General features: G+C 39.2%; 1 protein-coding gene across 2 annotated transcripts; it reads left to right on the top strand.

Annotated features, from left to right (window-relative positions):
* Nucleotides 1-11: 11 nt before the first annotated feature.
* On the top strand, nt 12-14,239 carry klhl12 (kelch-like family member 12). 2 transcript variants are annotated; one of them, XM_006794098.3, is made up of 12 exons: nt 14-536; nt 2,395-2,621; nt 2,789-2,942; nt 4,083-4,300; nt 5,508-5,657; nt 5,768-5,882; nt 5,968-6,074; nt 6,885-7,080; nt 7,202-7,360; nt 9,432-9,530; nt 10,367-10,553; nt 13,268-13,515. In XM_006794098.3, the coding sequence occupies exons 1-12, from the start codon at nt 479-481 to the stop codon at nt 13,392-13,394; spliced, it is 1,797 nt and encodes a 598-aa protein (XP_006794161.1). In that variant the 5' UTR covers nt 14-478; the 3' UTR covers nt 13,395-13,515. The 2 variants fall into 2 exon arrangements, with proteins under 2 accessions (XP_087690423.1, XP_006794161.1); XM_087834297.1 differs by lacking the exon at nt 10,367-10,553 and having other exon boundaries at nt 12-536; nt 13,268-14,239.
* Nucleotides 14,240-19,699: the final 5,460 nt, after the last annotated feature.

Raw genomic sequence — 19,699 nt, 5'->3', positions numbered from 1 at the left:
GGACGCGCACGTACACTCACGTAATGGTCTGTTTACGTCCAATCTGTGGAGTCGCTGCTCTGCTGCTGCTACTGTGACCTGCTGCAGTTTAGTCAACGGGATATTATAGCTGGATAAAAATCCCATCGGGATTTAATATGATGCCGTTCCGATATATGTGCCCTCACGGTGCATAGAGTGACCCGGCAGAGGTCGTCATGGAGTAGCTGTAGTTGAGGGGCTTTGTTAAAGGCAGTACGACTTGGAGCAAAGAACTGGGACAGGGAGACTTTGGTGCTACTAACGTTAGCTAGCTGAGCAACTTAGCTAGACGTTTTTACTGCTGCGACAGGTATTATTACAAGTTGTTTTGTGTGTGTGTGTCGCTCCATGTGTTGTCTTCTTCTGGCCGTCAGCTCACTTTATATTGCTGTGTCTTCGTAGTTGTTATTGTTAGCGTTGGCGTTAGCCGTCAGCTGTCGTTGGCTGCTGCTAGCTAATGTGTAGCTATAGTTATTGCCTCCCAGTGGTGGAAAAAGTATTCCGATCTTTTAACGGTAAGTTGTATTTGCAAGACTGTAGTGGAAAAATATTCCAAAAATGTAAAGTCTGGAAAGAAAAAAAAACACACATTGCTCTTATTTGACTAGCATTATTGAATATGTTTTTTATTCATAGAAATAACTGATCATTTAAGCCTTTCTACAAGAAGTAGAGTGATGAGAAAAGTATTTGCCTCCTTTCTGAGTTATTTTTTCACTTTTTCACTTTGAAATCTTCAAAGAACTTTTAAAATGAGGCAAATATAATTTGAGGTAATACAAAAGGCAGTTTTAAATGATGATTTAATTTATTCATGGCGTAAAGATATCCAAACCTAGCCGGCCCTGTGTGGACAAAAGTAATTGCCCTCTACAACCTTGATAACTTGTTATACCACCCTTGGAAGGATGAACCGCAATGAAGTCTTTGTGATAACTGGGAATGAGTCTTTCACATGTGGAGAAAATCTAGCCCACTCTTTTTTGCAGAATGATTTTAAAACAGCCACATAAGAAGGTTGTCAAGTATGAGCGACCAGTTTAAGGTCACGCCAAAGCATCTTAATCTGGTTTCAGTCCAAAATTTGAGTAGGCTGGTCCAAAATCTTTTTTTCTTTTTTTTTGAGCCGTTAAGAGGCAGACTTGTTTATGTGTTTCAGATCCTGCTGTGTTCACATTGTTCTTCAGGATTTTCTGGTAGAGAGCAGAATTCATTGTTCTATGAATTACAGCAAGAAGCCCTAGACCATCACACTACCACCACCGTTTTTCATTGTTGGCATGGTGTTCTTTTTGTGAAATGCTGTGTTAGTCTTACATCAGATGTAACAGGACACAAACCTTCCAAAGGTTCAACTTTAGTGTATTTTTAGAGTGTTTATAGAGGGGTTTATTTAGATGTTCTTTGGCAAATGTGAGACATGCCTAAGACCTCCTGGCTCAGTCATTGATGGGCTTTTGGCCAGCCTACCAAAATTACTCCACTCTGGTGAATGTTCACCACTGTTCCAAGTTTTATTCATTTGTGGTTAGTGGCTCTCACCGTGGTTCACTGGAGTCCCAAAGCCTTAGAAATGGACGTCAGTGACTGTTTTGATCATGTCATAATATGTTGGTTTTTGAGGCCTTTTGGCCTACTTTACTTTGTCAGGCAGGTTACTCTTGTAATTTTTTGATTCAGTAGGTGTGGCAGTAATCAGACCAAAGTGTGGCAAGTGAAATTGAACTCAGATTTCCAAAAATGTGGTTAATTGGAGTTAATTCATGATTTAAAAAGGGTAACAATTCAGTTTTTACACAGGGCCAGGTAGAATTGGATAGCACCCCCCCCCCCCCCCCCCCCTTAATAAATCAAGTAATTGTTTGCAAGAAATAAATCCAGAAGTCGGGCAAATACAGCACTATAAATACTATAGTGCTTCTATGATAGTCAGTATTTTCTCTCCATTGCTGTCCGATAAGCAGAATAAATTATGCTATTTCTTGTCTTTGCCAAGAAAAAACATTGTAGAAATAATACACAATACAAAGTATATATATATTAAGTAAGTATTATATAAAATATTTTTTTCATGTACATTTTCATGTACATTGGGTTTTTTTTGTTTGTTTGTTTTTTTATAAAATGTTGTAAAAAGGGTGTAAAATAGTGAATCTGTTATCATTTCCCACAAAGTGTCACAAACCCATCTTGTGAATAGCCAGCAGTTCAACCCAACTGACAAATTACTGACAGACACACACACACACTGACTAGCTGCATGACTTGCTTGTACAATATATAAAAATGTGTCCTTGTGGTGTGCTTTTATGCTTACTGTGGAATACCTTTCTTCCCAAAGGATGTTTTCAAAATAGACTGTCTTTTTTCCAGATTCATTTAGTAGTTTGAGATCCATAAGGGATTCTCAAAGCAGCATGGCTCCCAAAGACATCATGACCAATTCCCATGCCAAATCCATCCTCAATGCAATGAACTCACTTCGCAAGAGCAACACACTCTGCGACATCACTTTGAGGGTGGAGAACACTGATTTTCCAGCTCACCGAATTGTCTTGGCTGCCTGCAGTGACTATTTTTGTGCCATGTTCACTAGCGAGGTAATAATGTTTGAAAAATAGATGCCCCAGTTCCTGATGCACTCTTTTATGCTGTTTTTTTCTTTGTTGGCCTTTCTGGGTGTCTTAAGGTGGTGTTACATTTGCCTAAAATGCAGGATGATTCTCAAAAATAATCCTTCAAATAATGTGTTGTTGTGGCTCTGTAGCTTGCAGAAAAGGGGAAATCTTTTGTCGACATTCAGGGGCTCACGGCATCCACTATGGAGATCTTGTTGGACTTTGTCTACACAGAGACTGTGCTTGTCACGGTGGAGAACGTACAAGAGCTGCTCCCTGCAGCGTGTTTGCTACAGCTCAAAGGTAAGTTCAGAGCTGTACCTTGATTTAAAAAGTTTCTAATAATTGTCTCTGGTTTTGACATTGTCTTCAGAAGTGTTTTGAGCTTTTATAACTTTGTTTAACATGTTAATATAACATAATATAATTATGTCTGTTTAACACAGTCTGCTGATCAGAATTAGTGTGTATGGGTAAATGTGGCATATTTACAGTGTTCATGTTAATTAAAGTTATGATTAAAGAATATAAACATAATGATTAAAGAGTTTGCTTAAGCCGTCTTTTCTCATGACTGTAACCCCAGATCTTGAAACGTCTTATTCAGTGTCCTCAAAAATAAATTTTACCAGGTATTACAAAGTTTGAATTGTTTCCTCTTGCCTTTTGCAGGCAGTAATGTATTAGTTTTAGCATGATTTAGGTCAGTTTATGTGTCTACCCAGTAGAATAAACTGGGTTGTTGTAATGTTGGATTTTGGAGGTTTATTAAGCAGGCTTGTTGAAATAAGTCACTTTCGCAAACGTTAGTAACTGGGAAATTCATCCAGTTACCGATTTAAATGGATCATCTTTAATTCCTCAGTCCATTCATGCAACAACGTAAGGGCTTAATTTGAACCCCAGTTACGGCAGTGTAATCAATCAGTCATCCAGTGTTGTATTCATACCTTGTATGGCACCTGGAAAAATCCATGCATCCATCCATCCTCTGCCAGGATGAGTGGGCAGCAGTCTAAGCAGGAGAGCCCAGACCTCCCGCTCCCTGGCCGCCTCATCCAGCTCATCTTAGCGGACCCCATATAATGTTATATAAAAAATGTAAAACAAAAAAATGACAGCGAATGTTGCAAAAATATATATTTTTGTAGAGAGTGTGCATGAGTCTGTTTGTAATATTAATCATATCATCCAGAATTATTATAGTCTGCTGGGAACCGCAGAAAATGTGATGTAATAATTATTTTTAGGCTTAATCATCAATTTAAAATTCTACTTTCTAATTTGGTTGGTGTGCTAGTGAAACGTTTATTAAACAGTGGTACTATTCCATTAAAATGCCTTCTGCGTTTCCAAATTAAGAGAGAATTACATGCTGGTTTTTGAAAGAGTTAAGGCTACAAATGGTGCATGTGTGTACAAACCTATCTCCCTCTTCCCTAGGGGTGAAAAGAGCGTGTTGTGATTTTTTGGAGAGCCAACTCGATCCTTCCAACTGTCTGGGCATTCGAGACTTTGCAGAGACGCACAACTGCCTTGACCTGATGCAGGCTGCTGAGCTCTTCTCCCAGAAGCATTTCTCCGAGGTGGTTCAGCATGAGGAGTTCATGCTGCTGAGCCAGACAGAAGTGGAAAAGCTAATAAAATGTGATGAAATTCAGGTAGGAAAACTGCATGCAGGGAAGCTTGCTTCTCTTTAAAGATCTTTTTAAATGTGCTGTGAATGCTGCTTTGTGTTTTGTTGCTCCAAGCACCTGAAAGTTGCCTGGTAACTTTTTTGTCTGCATGAGAGTTAGCGATATAGTTTTGTATTTTCTAATTGGTTTGATTGACTTTTTGTTTTCAATTCAGTTCCCTTTCAGTTACTTTCCAGAGTGGCTTTATTAGTTTCATTTTAGTTTCTGTAGTTTGAAAATATTTAGTTTTAGTTTCCTTGGTTAGTATGAGTTATATGGAGGATATTTATCAGGGGGAAGATTTAGGGAAATCCAAACAGGCATTGCAGTTCAAACATGACTTTTTGTGAAGGCTGTTGCATCACAGTCACATAGACATTGTATATCTACAAATGCACTAAAGCCAAATCAGACAGTTTATATAGATTTTACTAAAATAAACTAAAATGAAGAATTTCCACTTTATTTGATAACTTTAGTCTGCAGTACTACTGAAATAGTTAAATTTCAGTCTAAGATCCCTGAAACAAATAGTTGATTTAATGTAAATTGAGCTTGACTTTCACAGCTTCTATAATATCTGTCAACAATCTAAGCGCCAAAAATGAAAAGCAAGTATAAACCTGCTACAGAATCAGTCTGTGACCTCCCCCCCCCAACAACCCAACCACCCAAGTTCCAGTCAGTGTTGTGGATTGACCTGACAATGAAATTGCAGAGAAGTGAATCTGATTTAAGTTTGGCTTTGTGCTCAGGAAATTCCTGTTTCCCAACCACATACCCCGCTTTATAAAAACATAGTTATTATCACATGATGATTTATAGATCACAAGTTCTGTCAAATTGTCTTTCCTGTCATATTTGTTGTTTTTAAAATAAAACCAGACCATACATGTAAATCGTAGTCACGCATAATTTGCCTTCAGTTAAAGTTTTCTGTCATCTTTGAGGATTTGAAGTTTATTTTAGCAGACTGCGCTGTTTCACCTTTGTACATTTTGTCTTTGCAGTTGCAGAAGTCTCTTGAATTGTTGCCACTAGTCTTGCCACAAGTAATTATATTTATTAAAAAAAAAAGCTTGCATCAAAAATCAGTCTTGTGCAATAGTTCAATTGCAGCTGTTAGCAAATCCTTCAGCGTTGTGTAGATTTACTGTCAGGTGTCATTACTGTATATGTTGTTGGTATGCAGGTGGACTCGGAGGAGCCTGTATTCGAGGCCGTGTTAAATTGGGTCAAACACAACCGCAAAGAGCGGGAGCCCTACCTGCCAGACATGCTGGAGTTTGTTCGGATGCCGCTGCTGACCCCCCGCTACATTACAGATGTCATTGATACTGAGGTGAGCCAGGCGACGCTTTGTGGGTTGTTGTGTAATCACATGCCTCCTATGAAAGATTTTTCTGTCAACTTTTATCACACCGTAATTAAGCAAGTTTTTACTCGTCTTAGCCTCTCATTCGGTGTAGCCTGCCATGTCGAGACCTTGTTGACGAAGCCAAGAAATTCCACTTAAGACCGGAGCTGAGGAGTGAGATGCAAGGCCCGCGCACACAAGCCAGATTAGGTAGGAATCCAGTTTTCAACTGCACTTTAGCTAAATACTTGTCTTGTAGACAGAAGCTTTGTAAAATACATTATTTTCTTTTAAGGTGCCAAAGAAGTCCTGCTGGTTATCGGTGGGTTTGGCAGCCAGCAGTCACCAATAGACATAGTTGAAAAATATGATCCCAAAACTCAAGAGTGGACCTTTCTGCCTGTAAGTATTAATTTGATGCATGTATTTGGCTGTTGAACCAGGGGTGTCAAACATGCAGTGTAAAGTGTGAACGTGTTATTGAACTCATAAATTGCTTCCAATTTGTCAATGAAATGCAAGGTTTTTCATGATGCCCACATTACACAAGAAATGGACAGAAAATTAAAAGTGAAGTTGTTTGAATCATGAACACATGAAATCCTCTTCAAAATCAAAAACTGTACAGCTTTGATCTAGTTTTACTTTGTTGTATTCATCCGCGACACCTTAAAGGCTGGTCCGTGAAAATATTGTCGGGCATAAACCGGTCCGTGGCGCAAAAAAGGTTGGAGACCACTGTTCTATAGAATACAGTATTTGCTAATGGCTGGTAAATTTGTGAGGGTGTAGGGTTAAGGGTTGTCTTTTACTCAGGCTTCTGCTTTCAGCTTTCTTATATCTCAAAATGGCAAAAGTTGTTCTAAAAGCAAGTTTGAACACCTCTTTTTTGCAGTTATTGTGAAGAATTATCTAAATTTACTTTAATTATAGTGATAACAAGTATAGTGAAAAGCAGCTCGGCTTAAAGAGTTTCCTGTCTTTCCCAAACATAGGATTTTGAAAAGCTTTTTCCCTGGAAGATAGATTTCTATCATCTTTGCTTTGAAAAGAATTCTAATAGATTTCAGTTCATGTGTCTTTTGCTCTGGCTTTGGTTCATGTCTGCAGAGTTGGTTTCTTTTTAGTTATAATGCAGTGCCCACTGTAGATTAAATTAGACTGTATGTGGCCCATGAACTCAAATGAGTTTGACACTTGTGTCTTAAACAGAATATTGCACGGAAAAGGCGTTACGTGGCCACCGTTTCTTTGCACGATCGAGTCTATGTGATCGGGGGCTATGACGGCCGGTCGCGGCTCAGCTCCGTGGAGTGCCTGGACTACACAGCAGATGAGGACGGTGTTTGGTACACCGTCGCCACCATGAATGTTCGGCGAGGCCTTGCTGGAGCTACAACACTTGGAGGTCAGAGACATTCTGTGCTCAGTGATCTTAGTCCCTTTTCTGAAATCACCTGTGATTTTCTTTGTCCATCTCCATTTTTCATGTTTAATGAGAGAGCTGTGGTGTTATTGGCTCTTGACAGATATGATCTATGTTGCTGGTGGCTTCGATGGCAGTCGGCGTCATACCAGCATGGAGCGGTATGATCCAAACATCGACCAGTGGAGCATGCTGGGTGATATGCAGACAGCTAGAGAAGGAGCTGGTTTGGTGGTGGCCAGCGGGCTTATATACTGTCTAGGTATGGAGACAAAAATACACAGTCATCAAAATTTAATTATCACATGGACCCAAATATTAACCTGAAAACCAGCATAGACTGTATGTAAAAGGTAGACATAGACCTATAACCCTTGACTGTTTCATCCGTCAACATCTGGATGTTTTCATATCATACGAAAATCTATCTATCTATCTAATGAGCCTTCAAACTCTCTTATCTGATACTTAAAACATGGTTTTCTTGATTGTGAAGTAGGGAACCTTTCACAAAAGCAGTCCCTGGTTTATATTTGTTTTGTTTTGCCTTTTTTTTCTCTCTCTCTCTTTAAAATCCTCTTAAACAATCAGTCCGTTTCATTTTCAAATTTGCAAAATTCAAGGGCCACCCTATGCTCAGATTTCCCCATAAGCAGAAGTTTTCCATGTTGTGATGACTGAGTACCAATCTAAGTAGTCACTATGACTGAAAATGCACACGTCAAACTATTATGGCTAGTGCTGTGTCACTAAGGATGGAGTTTTTGTTGTTGGTTTTGTACAGTTAATTCTTCTTTTTCATCCATTTACTTTCTTCTGATTTTTATTTTCATTGATTGGAAAATTTAGCAAGCCTGTATAGGTGGAACAGAAAAGTTGGAAATGCTGGGTGTTGATTTGCGCTGAGGCTACAGGTCACCAGTGTGTAGCTCTGCATATTTGATTTAGAAGGTTTTCACATCAGATGCTCTTCCTGACGCAACCCTCCCAGAGATTTGTCTCTCCTCTTGGTCTCATCTAAAGTCATAACACCTACATTTCATTGATCTTTTTGACTCTAGCGAAGATGGTATTCTAAGAAACGAACACACGTTGTATTCTTTAAGACTTGAAACTAGCAATTGAGACCATAAACTCATCAAGAAAGGGTAGACTGGGGTCAGAGATCACTTGAGCAGTAGACATTTGTTTTTGCAACCAGAGAAGTCGCTCGATTAGAAAGAATACATGGTTAAGGCACTTTCACATTGGCTTAGTTTTTCAAATCATGAAGCAACTACCATTTTATACATACAGTATGTGATTAAAAGACAAATTCTCACCCTCCTTTCCTTTTATTTATAACAATGAAAGCATGAAGTAAAACCATTTTAACATAGTCAGTTGTTCTGAAACACTACCATCAGTTTCATGGAAGCTGTTTTCATTTTCTCCAGCAATAACCATTTCACAGGCATGTCTCTTAGAGCTCCTTGTCGTTTATGACAGTAGTAATTCTTGGCTGTTCACCTAAAGAGTTTATCCAAAGTTGGTTTCCCTCAGAAGATGTCAGGAGGCAGTTTGTACTCAGTCATTGGACTCCTCTCAAAAACTCCTACAGGATAAATTACTTTGAGAGCTGACTAACTCTGACAGACACATTAAGGCTGCAAGCAACCCACAATGCAATGAGAACTCCATGTTTTCCAGTGCAGGCAAATATAAAAACTGAGTTATCATTTCGTCTTTGTTTCGTGTCAAGAAAAATATGTTAATGTGTATTTTTTCTGGCTGGTTTTTCGGTTAATCATGTGGTTTATAACTTTTTAGATTTTAGGGAGATTCGGCATAGCCATAACGTTAGCGTTTTGGTTAAGATTTCTTTAGAAAACTGCTTATATTCTCCTTCTGACCTCAAAGGTAATCTCTGCTTTAGCTCATAAAATAAACCAAAAATATTTTTACATCATAGTTTCTGGGTCTGAAAAGTGAAACCTATCCCTGATTCCCTTTAGAAAGAAATTAGATTTTACCGTAGTGAATGGAAAAATGGACCTCAGCTTTCCTGATGTGTCCCCTGAGTCAGTCTTTATGTTTGCATGTGCATGCAAAGCAGCATAATGTTTGTTAGGATGACATAGCAGAAGGCACTTTTAAGTGGGCCTGTCAAGTTGCTACAAAATGAGCGTTTTAAAAAGTTAAGATGGCGAGTGCCAAAACGCTCAGCTTGAGTCTTCACAATAAAGAATTTACAAGCCAGCGGGAGACATCACAGTCTTTAGTTAGAACTCTGTTGAACAGCAGCATAAACAAGCTCATCATGATTAGTTTTCTGACCATCCATTTCTTGACAGGTGGCTATGATGGGCTAAACATCCTGAATTCGGTGGAGCGGTATGACCCACACACAGGCCACTGGACTAGTGTCACACCCATGGCCACCAAACGGTCAGGTAGGTAATAAAACATAATCTTTTTTCCAGTTTGGATACATTACCGATGGCTTGGTTTTGACTTTCTGCTGACATCGAGTACCAATCCACTGCAAGTTATTGTCTCCTAATTTCGGCTGCTCCCTTGTTTTGGGTTCCCACAGTAGATCATCTTCCTCCATCTCACCTATCCCTATCATCCTCCTCTGTCACACCAACCCTCTACATGTCCTCCTTCACTGCACCCATTAACCCCCTCTGTGGGCTTTTTTCCCTCCTGCTTGGCAGCTCCATATTCAACATCCTTTGTCATGTGTATCTATTATCCCTTCTAAGCACATGCCCATGGATTGGTATTTATTTAAAAATAAAACATTTGCCTTATTTGTAAAATTATTTATTTAATATTTCTAAAAGCTTCCAATCAAATGTTAATCTAAACTTAAAGACAGTGAAAGTGATTGAGCAAGAGATGCTGGTTTTGAAAGGTTTTTTGTGTTTCAGTCATGTTAACAGACTTGACCACAGTGTGCTGCTGACTACAAAAAAAAAACACGGCAAAAAATTTGAAGTTGCAAGTTCAGGCATATAACAAGAAGCTGTTGTAGCTGTGTTGGAGTGGGAAGCACGCATCTCCTCCAGACAGCTGACCTCTTGATGCTTTCCTTGATGCTTTGTTAGCTCTCCCATTCACACTGCTGCTGATGCATGGTGTAGTAAACAAAGAACATCATACATAAAATGGGCCACTGTCACAGATACTCAGTACAACTTTTTGAGCTATGGTCACACTGATATCCGATCCAAATTCCTGCGAGCTGTGCTGCTGTCTGTTGACGCCTTCCTGCTGTTTCCAGGGGCCGGTGTGGCTTTGCTCAATGACCACATTTATGTAGTGGGAGGGTTTGATGGCGTTTCACACCTTGACTCCGTCGAAGTCTACAACATCAGAACAGACTACTGGACCACTGTAGCCAGTATGACGACTCCTCGGTGTTATGTAGGAGCCACCGTTCTCCGAGGGCGACTCTACGCCATCGCCGGGTAAGAAAGAGTTCCATTGCTGTGGCAATAGTCCTAAAGGGGTTTTACTTAATACAGCGCTCACATATGATATGAATATTGGCGGGCTTTTGGGTTATTGTGCCTTCTTTCCATGTAGACTATGAAGTGAAACCAGTTTCAGTACGTTATCGTTATTCTCATAGTATAAATGCTTTCTGAAGAAATGGTCCGTCAAGTCTACTGACTGCTTTTTGTCCCAGTGATAACACGAGGAATCCCTTCACGCTGTGTGGAGAAACACAAGTAGAGAATGTAGCACTAAAAAAGCAACTTTTGAGCACTCAGGCTTCGACTGAGCCTCAGAATGTATTTTTACAGAGATTATGGGTTTTGTTCCTGATTTTACTCAGCATAGAGTAGCTGGTGTACGGAAAGAATGTCTCATAGCTCCCTGCATACAGTGCACACATTAATAGTAAAGAATAGATCACATATGTATTTTCAACAAGTCTGCACACAGACATAAGAATTTTAATGATTGCATAAAGGAAATGTTTTTTAATGTGAATGCATTATGTAATCCCACCATATTCCATTTATCTTGGGTCAGACCCCAGTTTATTATAGTTACTGAAACAATACCACATCCTTAGAGAAATAATTCAAATTAAAACATGCTTTAGTTTTAGTATATTTGTTCAAAAATGTAAGCACAACAAACATTAGGAGGACATTATGTTTACTTAAACTGGAGTGCCCACATGGTTGTGAGCCATGTGTTTGTATCGTAATACAGGTTCTGACCTTCTTGAGTCATGCTCATGACGAATAGTCCCAGAACAGAAAAACTAAACTGACACTTAAACGAAACATTTTCAAACCGTAAAAGCTCAACTTAAAACAAGCACGCCAACTCTGGAAACGTAGTGAAAGTAAACTGAACTGAAAAGAAAACGGTAAAGCTGAGCAAAAATGTGAACTAATACAAACTGAGGTTGAGATCACCTTAGCGGGTTCAGCCTGGTCATTAATTTCAGAGACTGCAGTGGAGATGCAAACACTGGAAGCTACTGGCAAAGCACACAGATTTGTTTATTTTTTCATTTTTTTCTGCAATGCACAGTCGTGTTTCATAGTACATTAACAGTAGTTTCTTGACATCTAATTAACCTTCAAACTCGCTCATCTGATACTTAAAAACATTGTTTCCTTGATTGTATTTTCTCACGTAACACACCTTTTACCAAAGCAGTCCCTGCTTTGTCTTTGTTGTGTTTTGCCTTTTCCTTTTTTTTCTTCCCTTCTAGCATTTCAGTGTAATTAAAATCTTCTTCTTAAACATTCAGTGCATTTCATTTTCAGAATTCCCCAAAGTGACAAAGTCCAAACTGTTTATCAAAACCACACATGAGCATGGCATCTGTAAGTGGTTTAAATTCAGAGCAATTTGAGCTACAGAGACAACTTATAAATTATCGCTAACACTCTTAGGTAAGGTGTCCTAATCATGATGCTAAAGATGACATATGATACATTTCCTTATTTTCTGTCATATCTACTTATGACACACAATAACAGGGCAGGGAAAGGAAACTAATCTGGGTTGTTCAGACAGATGAACTTACTGACTGCACAAAGCCCCAGGATAAGATGAATAATGGTGAACTGTGACACATACGAAGCTATTTCAGTGTATTCCATATATACAGAGCTGAAAAAGAGGATGGGGGGTCCTCGTAAAATAGGCTGATTTTATCTTTGCATTCATATTGTTAGCAGACAAATTATTGTGGTCAGAAGTTTACATATACTGACCATGGGCATGAAAGTCATGCAATGTCAAACGGGACAAAGATTGAGCTATTTGACCACAATGACAAGAAGCATGTTTGGAGGAGTTAAGAGGCGTTCACACCAGGTGGTAGCATCATGCTCTGAGGCTTTTATTTGCCAGTGGTGCTGGTAAATTGCACAAAGTGGATTAAATTCTTTAACTTCACCTGAAATCAATACCTAGACAGTTGAAACTTGGAAACAACTGGGGGCTCTAACAGGACAATGAGCCCAAACCCTAACATCAACCATATTGAAAATTTGTGGACGTGGCTTAAAAGCAAAGCCTACTGCCAGAAAACCAACTAATTTAAATAAATTCTGCGAACAAGACGAGTGATCAAATATCCACGCAGAATTATACCAGAAGCTTATTGATGGCCACCAAGAGCTGGTTGAAGCGCAACTTGCTAAGAGACACAATATTAGTACATATATTTGAGCCTCCATGTATACTTTTAACCCTGTAAGGACCCTGATTAGAGAAATTAAAAAAAAAAAAACACACACACCTGTGCACCCAAATCTTGTTATTATAGTCATTATAGATGTATGCTATACAAAAATGCCCCCCTGATAAAGAACCAATAACCAAAATCATTAAAAGCCCCAAATTACCACAACATTCATGCGCACAATGAGTGTATGCAATCTTTTGACTTCAACTGTACATTAGTGATATTTGAGCAGCAGTTACTACTGTGTTTTCATATTTGTTCTTCATGGTACTAATGTACACAGACAGCTATAAGACACAACATGTTTCAGGGTTGAAGGGGAATTGTCTGATTTAACTTGGAATCGGTACAGCATTCTGCAGCAAGCTTGTCAGACAGTAGTAATGTGATCTTGTTCAGTGGCTTCACTCAGCTCTGTTTCCTGCTGTGTTTCAAACTCTCAGTTCCTCTCTGTTTCTCCAGATATGACGGGAACTCTCTCCTCAGCAGTATCGAATGTTACGACCCAGTTATCGACTCTTGGGAAGTTGTTACCTCGATGGCGACCCAGCGGTGTGACGCGGGCGTCTGTGTTCTACGAGAAAAGTGACGTTTGCCAAGAACCACAAGAGGAAAAGCAAGCGGGAGGGCAGGCTGCTAAACTGTGCTTAAATGCCTCTAAAACACAGCCGCAAAGGGAGATGTCTGTTCACCAGTATTCAAATAGATACCCTCAAAAGATTATGAAGCGCAGCAGTTTGGGCCGCCTCCTCCAAAGGACGGTTAACCCTCCGCGACTCGGACCGTGCTACAGAGATTCAGCTTCACCGTGGTAGACTTACCTCAAAAGAGGCCTCCAAGAAGCCCATCAGGACATGCATGACTCTCTTCTGTGGTACTTGTGTCTGTCGTTACCTGTGAGATTATTTTTTCATTTTGTCTTCAAAGTGCAATATATTTCTACTCATGATAAGAAAACAAAATACAGTGGAGCAGATTCAGGCTCCAGTTGCTGCTATATGCCTTATGACATTGGCCTACATCAAGCGGTGAGCATCCATGTTGCCTCCCATTTGACTTTGATGATCGTTGCCCTACATTAGCTTGTTATCGGGTGAACTCATTTGGCATTTGCAACGTCGTTAATGAGTCCGTAATTCAACCCCTACCCGTAAACAGTGCTTTTTAAATAAAATAACTTTAATATGTTTCATACATATTCTCTCTCGCTCTCTCAGAAGATATATTTAGAGATGTTTTTGTTTTAGAAAATGACTGATTTGTACCCATTGGTTCTTGATTCATTTGTTCCTCGATTTGGCAACTTTGAAAATTCAAGTATGAGGTGCTTGTGATTTATTTTTCTTTCCTCAGAGTATAGATTTGGATGTAAATGTATGATACACTCTTAACATCACTGTTGCCTGGGAAGTAAATAAACACAATGAGAACCAGTTAAGATTATCTGTGATACATCTGAACCACCTGTTGACAGGAAAGACAAATTTGCTGAGGAAGGTTCATGACTTAATGCGAGCCACAGTGAAATCTTCTAAATCAGCGGTCCCCAAGCTTTTTTGTGCCACGGACCGGTTTATGTCCGACAATATTTTCACGGACCAACCTTTAAGATGTTGCGGATAAATACAACAAAATAAAACCAGCACTGGTACCAAAAAAAATATTATTCATAACACATGGGAAAAGACCCAAGGAAACCAGGTTAACGATAAAAACGTTAAAAAAATAATGATAAAAACCCTGAAAACCATGAATATCGCACCCGAGCCTCAACTCTTGCAGTCCGGTACCAAACAACTCACGGACCGGTACCAGTACCCCAACCGTCCGTGGCCCGGGGGTTGGGGACCGCTGTTCTAAATATTGAGAAGAGTATTTGCTTCCTTCATTACCTTTAGAAGAGGATATATTGGACCGTTCTTTATAAAAGGAAAAGCTGCACAGCTCATAAAAGTGCACCATCTGTCATTGTTCAAAAAATCAGTGATTTTTTTATACCCCACTATCACATGTAAAGCTTCACAGAGATTCACGGGCATAGAAACAGATTTGGTAAATGGACTGGTTCTTATATATATAGCGCTTTTCTACTCAAAGTGCTTTACAAAACTCGTTCATTCACCCAATCCCTTTTCTAAGTTTTTAGTGCTGTCTAACTAACATTCATACACACAGTCACACTCCAATGGATGCATCGTAGAGCAACCTGGGGTTAGTATCTTGCCCAAGGATATTTGGCATGCAGACTGGAGCAGCCTACGATCGAACCACCAACCTTCTGGTTAGTAGGTGACTTGCTCTACCTCCTGAGCTACAGCCACCCCAGATTTAAAACCTATCAACTGACAGGTGGCACAGATTACATAAATATTAATTAGGAATGCTTTTTCCATTTCACTTCAGACATATTTTAAACTTTCAAACACCTTAAAGCCACAGGTGAGCTGTGAAATTATCATATTATGACTTAATGTCTTAAATTTTTGCCTTACACAAAGAACATAAAATTGTATATTTAAAAAAATGAATGAGGAAGAGTTAAATGATCATTAAAGTTCAATAAAATTATATTTGCACTAGTTCTGTTTTTGCTCTATTGTTACCTTTGCAATCATTGATTATTCCAACTTAAGTCACAGAAAGCTTTAATAACAATTGGATCATCTCTCTAGCAGGAAGAGAAAATAATGTGCGGACAGGATGAGCAAAAAAATCTCAATGTGACAAACATTTCATTTCACTTTCAGGCTCTTTATTCATCTGTCTTTAAAAAAGAAGTAATTACTGTTCTAATTAGGTGATGTTTTTCACCTATGGTTCTCTGTTATGTTCGCTTTTCCAACTCCTTATAAAATCTCCTCAACACCTTTCCCTGACCTCATGCCATTTTCTATCAAAGTTTTGGAAAAATGATTTGGAAAAAGAGGTAGGAGGCAATTTTTAGCTTATCTGGCTGAAGGACTGATGAGCTTATGCAACTGCGAGGCAACATCATATAACCAACAAGAGTGCTCAGAGACCAGCACCTCCCCCCTCCGAAGAGCAAGGTCTATACTAAAACGTTGATGTTTTTATTGCAACATGCTGATGTCTGACCTTTGACCTATGACCTTGAAGCATTACATACTAAATATGTGATGCTTAATGGTGTATTGTATTATCTTTGCCCATATGATTTGAACAGAATCTTTGGCCTTTATAAACTATAAAATATTATATTTTTAAGATATAAGATTAAGATTTAAAATTTTGTAAAACTTTATGGCATCATTGTGACGTTATAGGGCATTGTACTAAAATGTGTTGTACAGCTCTCTCCATGCCTTTTCATATGATATATTATTCGATATGGTCTCTTGGAATTGTTTTTCAAGGTCAACCTTGTCCTTGGACACTAACAATGTAGGACAAGGCCAAATTCTTAGCCACCCTAGGTACTCATGCCCCCCAAGGTGTTTTATATTGTTGTGAAGTTTGAAGACGGTCCTTAAGAAATTAGAAGTAATATGATAATTTTTATTCATGTTCACATTTCAAGCTTCTCTGGCAGAGACCCTTTAAAATGTTATAATATTTGGATTATGTCAACATTAAATGTGCCTCAAATTTCACATTTAGAGGTGAGTGCCAGCTACCAGTATAAGATAAATAAGTGTTTCTTTGAACTGTGAATCATTCACAGTTACTCTACTGGAGTCCAGAATAAAAATATAAAATCAGAAGAAGAGCATAAAAGGATAAAAGGCAGTGAGTGGCACAGCACCAGAGTATTTTAATATGCGGCACTTAAAATGTTCTACTTTTTTTTTTTTTTTTTTTTAAAGACAGGATAGAAAACCACTGTTTTATTATTATTCATTAGATTTTGGGGATGTTTGGCTCTGGATCAAATGACTGTGGGAGTTGCGAATGGCAAGGGTCAAACTTTTAAAACTTGAAAATATAACATCATTTGATGATACACTGGGGAAAACAGCTCTCTGCGTTCAAGATCACAGAAAGTAAAAATGACGGCTGTAACATTTGGGTCTGAGAAGCCAGCAGGCTACCTGTGGTTCTGGTTCTTCAGATATGATAAGATAAACCTTTATTAGTTTTTGGTCACAGCAGAAAGTAAAAGTTAAGAGCAATAAAAATTAAGAAAAACACAATAGAATAGGATAAGATAAAATAGAATAACATACTATACAAAATAGAATAAAAGGCTTTGTTATGGTAGGAAAAATTTCACTTGGTACTATTGCACATCAGGGACACACATCGTGTGTGTGTGTGTGTGTTTCTGTCTGCATGTGTGGGGTCATGTAGTTCATGGGAAGATGATCCTCAGATTTGACCTCTGTGATCACATTACTGGTGAGTTTCCTGATGAGTTTCTGTCCTCAGTCACTCATTTCATAAGAAACATAAGTTCAATTTGTACATTTTGGTTCTTTTAGGTATTCTTTCTTAACCAGTTGTGATTGACAAGTCTGACTTGCCCCTTGCTATTCACGATGGAAACAGCAAAAATGCTCGTCTCAAGACTTCAAAGTGTGACTTCACCATAGCTACGTCCATCTTTTTCATGGCTCCCAGTAAATCATTTTTGTGCTGATCTTAAGACCAGAGGAGGTTTGGAGCTATGCAGTTATTGAGTATTGTATGTGTATATCTGTTGTATTAGTTACTCTGGAGCTAAGCACTTGCACTGTGCAATTATAGTGCTTACAGTTAGTCGTAGAATAGCTGGGAGGGAAGAGATTTCACAACCAGACCGGTACCGGTCCGTGAGTCGTTTGCTACTGGGCAGCGAGAGTTGAGGCTCGGGTGTGAAATTTATGGTTTTATCATATTTTTAGCATTATTTTTTTAATAGTTTTTATCGTTAACCTGGTTTGCCTGGGTCTTTTCCTGTGTGTTATAAATAAATCTTCTGTTTTTTTAGTGCCGGTCCAGGTTTTATTTTGTTGTATTTATCCGCGACACCTTAAAGGCCAGTCCATGAAAATATTGTCTGACATAAACCGGTCCGTGACGCAAAAAAGGTTGGGGACTGCTGTTTTAGAGGGTCCCATTCTTTCTAATAAAAAGATTTCCAGTGACAGACTGCATGGCTATATGTATCTGCGGCAATGGGAGTGAAAACACCTGAACTCAAAGATGAGGACGTGTAGCCCAATACATTAGTCCATATTGTTTATGTTAAGGAATTCAAACTCATCTTACATGGTGGGCCATGTACGGTCTTCAGGTTATATCCTTGCAACCTACCAAAAGTTTCTGGTAGTTTCGGAGATACGGTTGGGCAGCTCCTTGAAAAATTCTAAACCCTGTTTGTTACTTGCAGTTTCATTCAGTTTTTAACCAATTTACTCATTCTCTTCACGTGCTTATCAACTGGAGCAGAACAAAACGTAATTGACATTAAATTGTCCAAACAGTTAAACCTTCCACTTACTTCACTCGACCCTCCCCTACCTGCCACCGCACTCAGTAACCAAATTTTTGCTTTAATCACCCATCAAACCGAACTTGTCCACCTATTCTCATATGAAAATCACTGGGAGACCCTCTTGTTTTTTACCTTCGCCTCTCCAGGCACCCCTCTGATCCCTGGTTACCCATGATTACAGAAACAGAATAACCCATGGGACACTTTGAGTATTTAATCATGCCATTTGGTCTCACCAACGTCCCCACAGTGTTTCAGGTACTAGTGAATGATGTGCTGTTTGAACATCTTTGTTTTTGTGTATTTAGATGAAATTCTGATTTTTTCCAAATCTCTAGAGGAGCACCAGGTTCATGTCTGGAGTGTCCTGCAACACCTCTTGGAAAATCGATGTCAAGTCGGAGAAATTCAAATACCACTCTCCCTCCGTCACTTTTCTCGGCTACATTTTCGTAGGGGGGCAGGTGAAGATGTATCCAGTAAAGATCTGGGGAGTAAGCAAATGGCCCGCTCCCACGTTTTGAAAACACCTGCAACGATTTCTTGGGTTTGCCAACTTTTAACGATTCTTAATGCGGAACTACAGGTATCCGCAACACTCACTCACCTCCACCAAGACTCCTTTAGTTTGGTCCCCAGAAGCCAAGTCAGCCTTCAAGAAATTAAAGCAGCTGTTCACCTCTGCATCTGTCCTGGTTAACCTCAACATGAAGAAACAGTTTATAGTTGACCCCTCCAATTCTGGAGCCCCCAAATGCGGGCCCCAAGGTAAGCTTCATCTCATGCCTTCCTCTCTCACTCTAGAAAAGTATGTTAAAGATTATGTAGCAGCATGTTCCATCTGTGCATGCAGGAAGAATAACTCCCTTTGACCCTCAGGTTTGCGCCAACCCCTAGCCACACCTCACAGGCCCTGGTCCCACATAGCTTTGGACGTTGATACTGGTCTCCTCACTTCCTCCAGTAAGACCATAATCCCTTCTATAATAGACAGGTCCCAACACCACCTACAGTGTGGGCCTACTTCAAACTGCTTTTGAGTCCATTCCCAAATACTGGCCTTCTGGCCTATGACAGCATTGCATCACTGACTAATGATTAATAATAGACTAATGTCCATGGTGGGACTGAATTACAAATTAAAAATAAATAAAAAACTGACACAATTCAATTAAACATGACCCAGCTGTATTTGGGGACTTGCAGGTCCTCTACAATCAGCCAGGGGCTGCTGCAGCTCCTTCAGCACCCCTGTTCACCCAGGCTTTGATATTATACAGTAGTTATTGCTCTAGAATATAATGTGTGACTTTTTGTTATACACTGCAACTATGTGTGCAAGTAAAAGTCTGGTTAAATAAATAAATAAATAAGCTTAGCCTAGCATGAACACAATAACAGCATTTTACTGTTAATTATTGCTCATTTTAACTATTAAAAAGGACTCTTTAGGTACTATA

Source organism: Neolamprologus brichardi, chromosome 20 (genome assembly GCF_056152115.1).
Source record: "Neolamprologus brichardi isolate AB-2024 chromosome 20, ASM5615211v1, whole genome shotgun sequence".
In the NCBI taxonomy this organism is placed as follows: Eukaryota; Metazoa; Chordata; class Actinopteri; order Cichliformes; family Cichlidae; genus Neolamprologus; species Neolamprologus brichardi.
The sequence above is the reverse complement of the archived record's forward strand: the minus strand, read 5'-3'. Positions and strand labels throughout refer to the sequence as shown.

Coding starts and splice junctions, on each gene's coding strand:
- klhl12 (XM_087834297.1), top strand. CDS start 479: ATGTGTAGCTATAGTTATTGCCTCCCAGTGGTGGAAAAAGTATTCCGA. Junction 537..2,394: donor AGTATTCCGATCTTTTAACG/GTAAGTTGTATT, acceptor TCTTTTTTCCAG/ATTCATTTAGTAGTTTGAGA. Junction 5,658..5,767: donor CAGATGTCATTGATACTGAG/GTGAGCCAGGCG, acceptor TACTCGTCTTAG/CCTCTCATTCGGTGTAGCCT.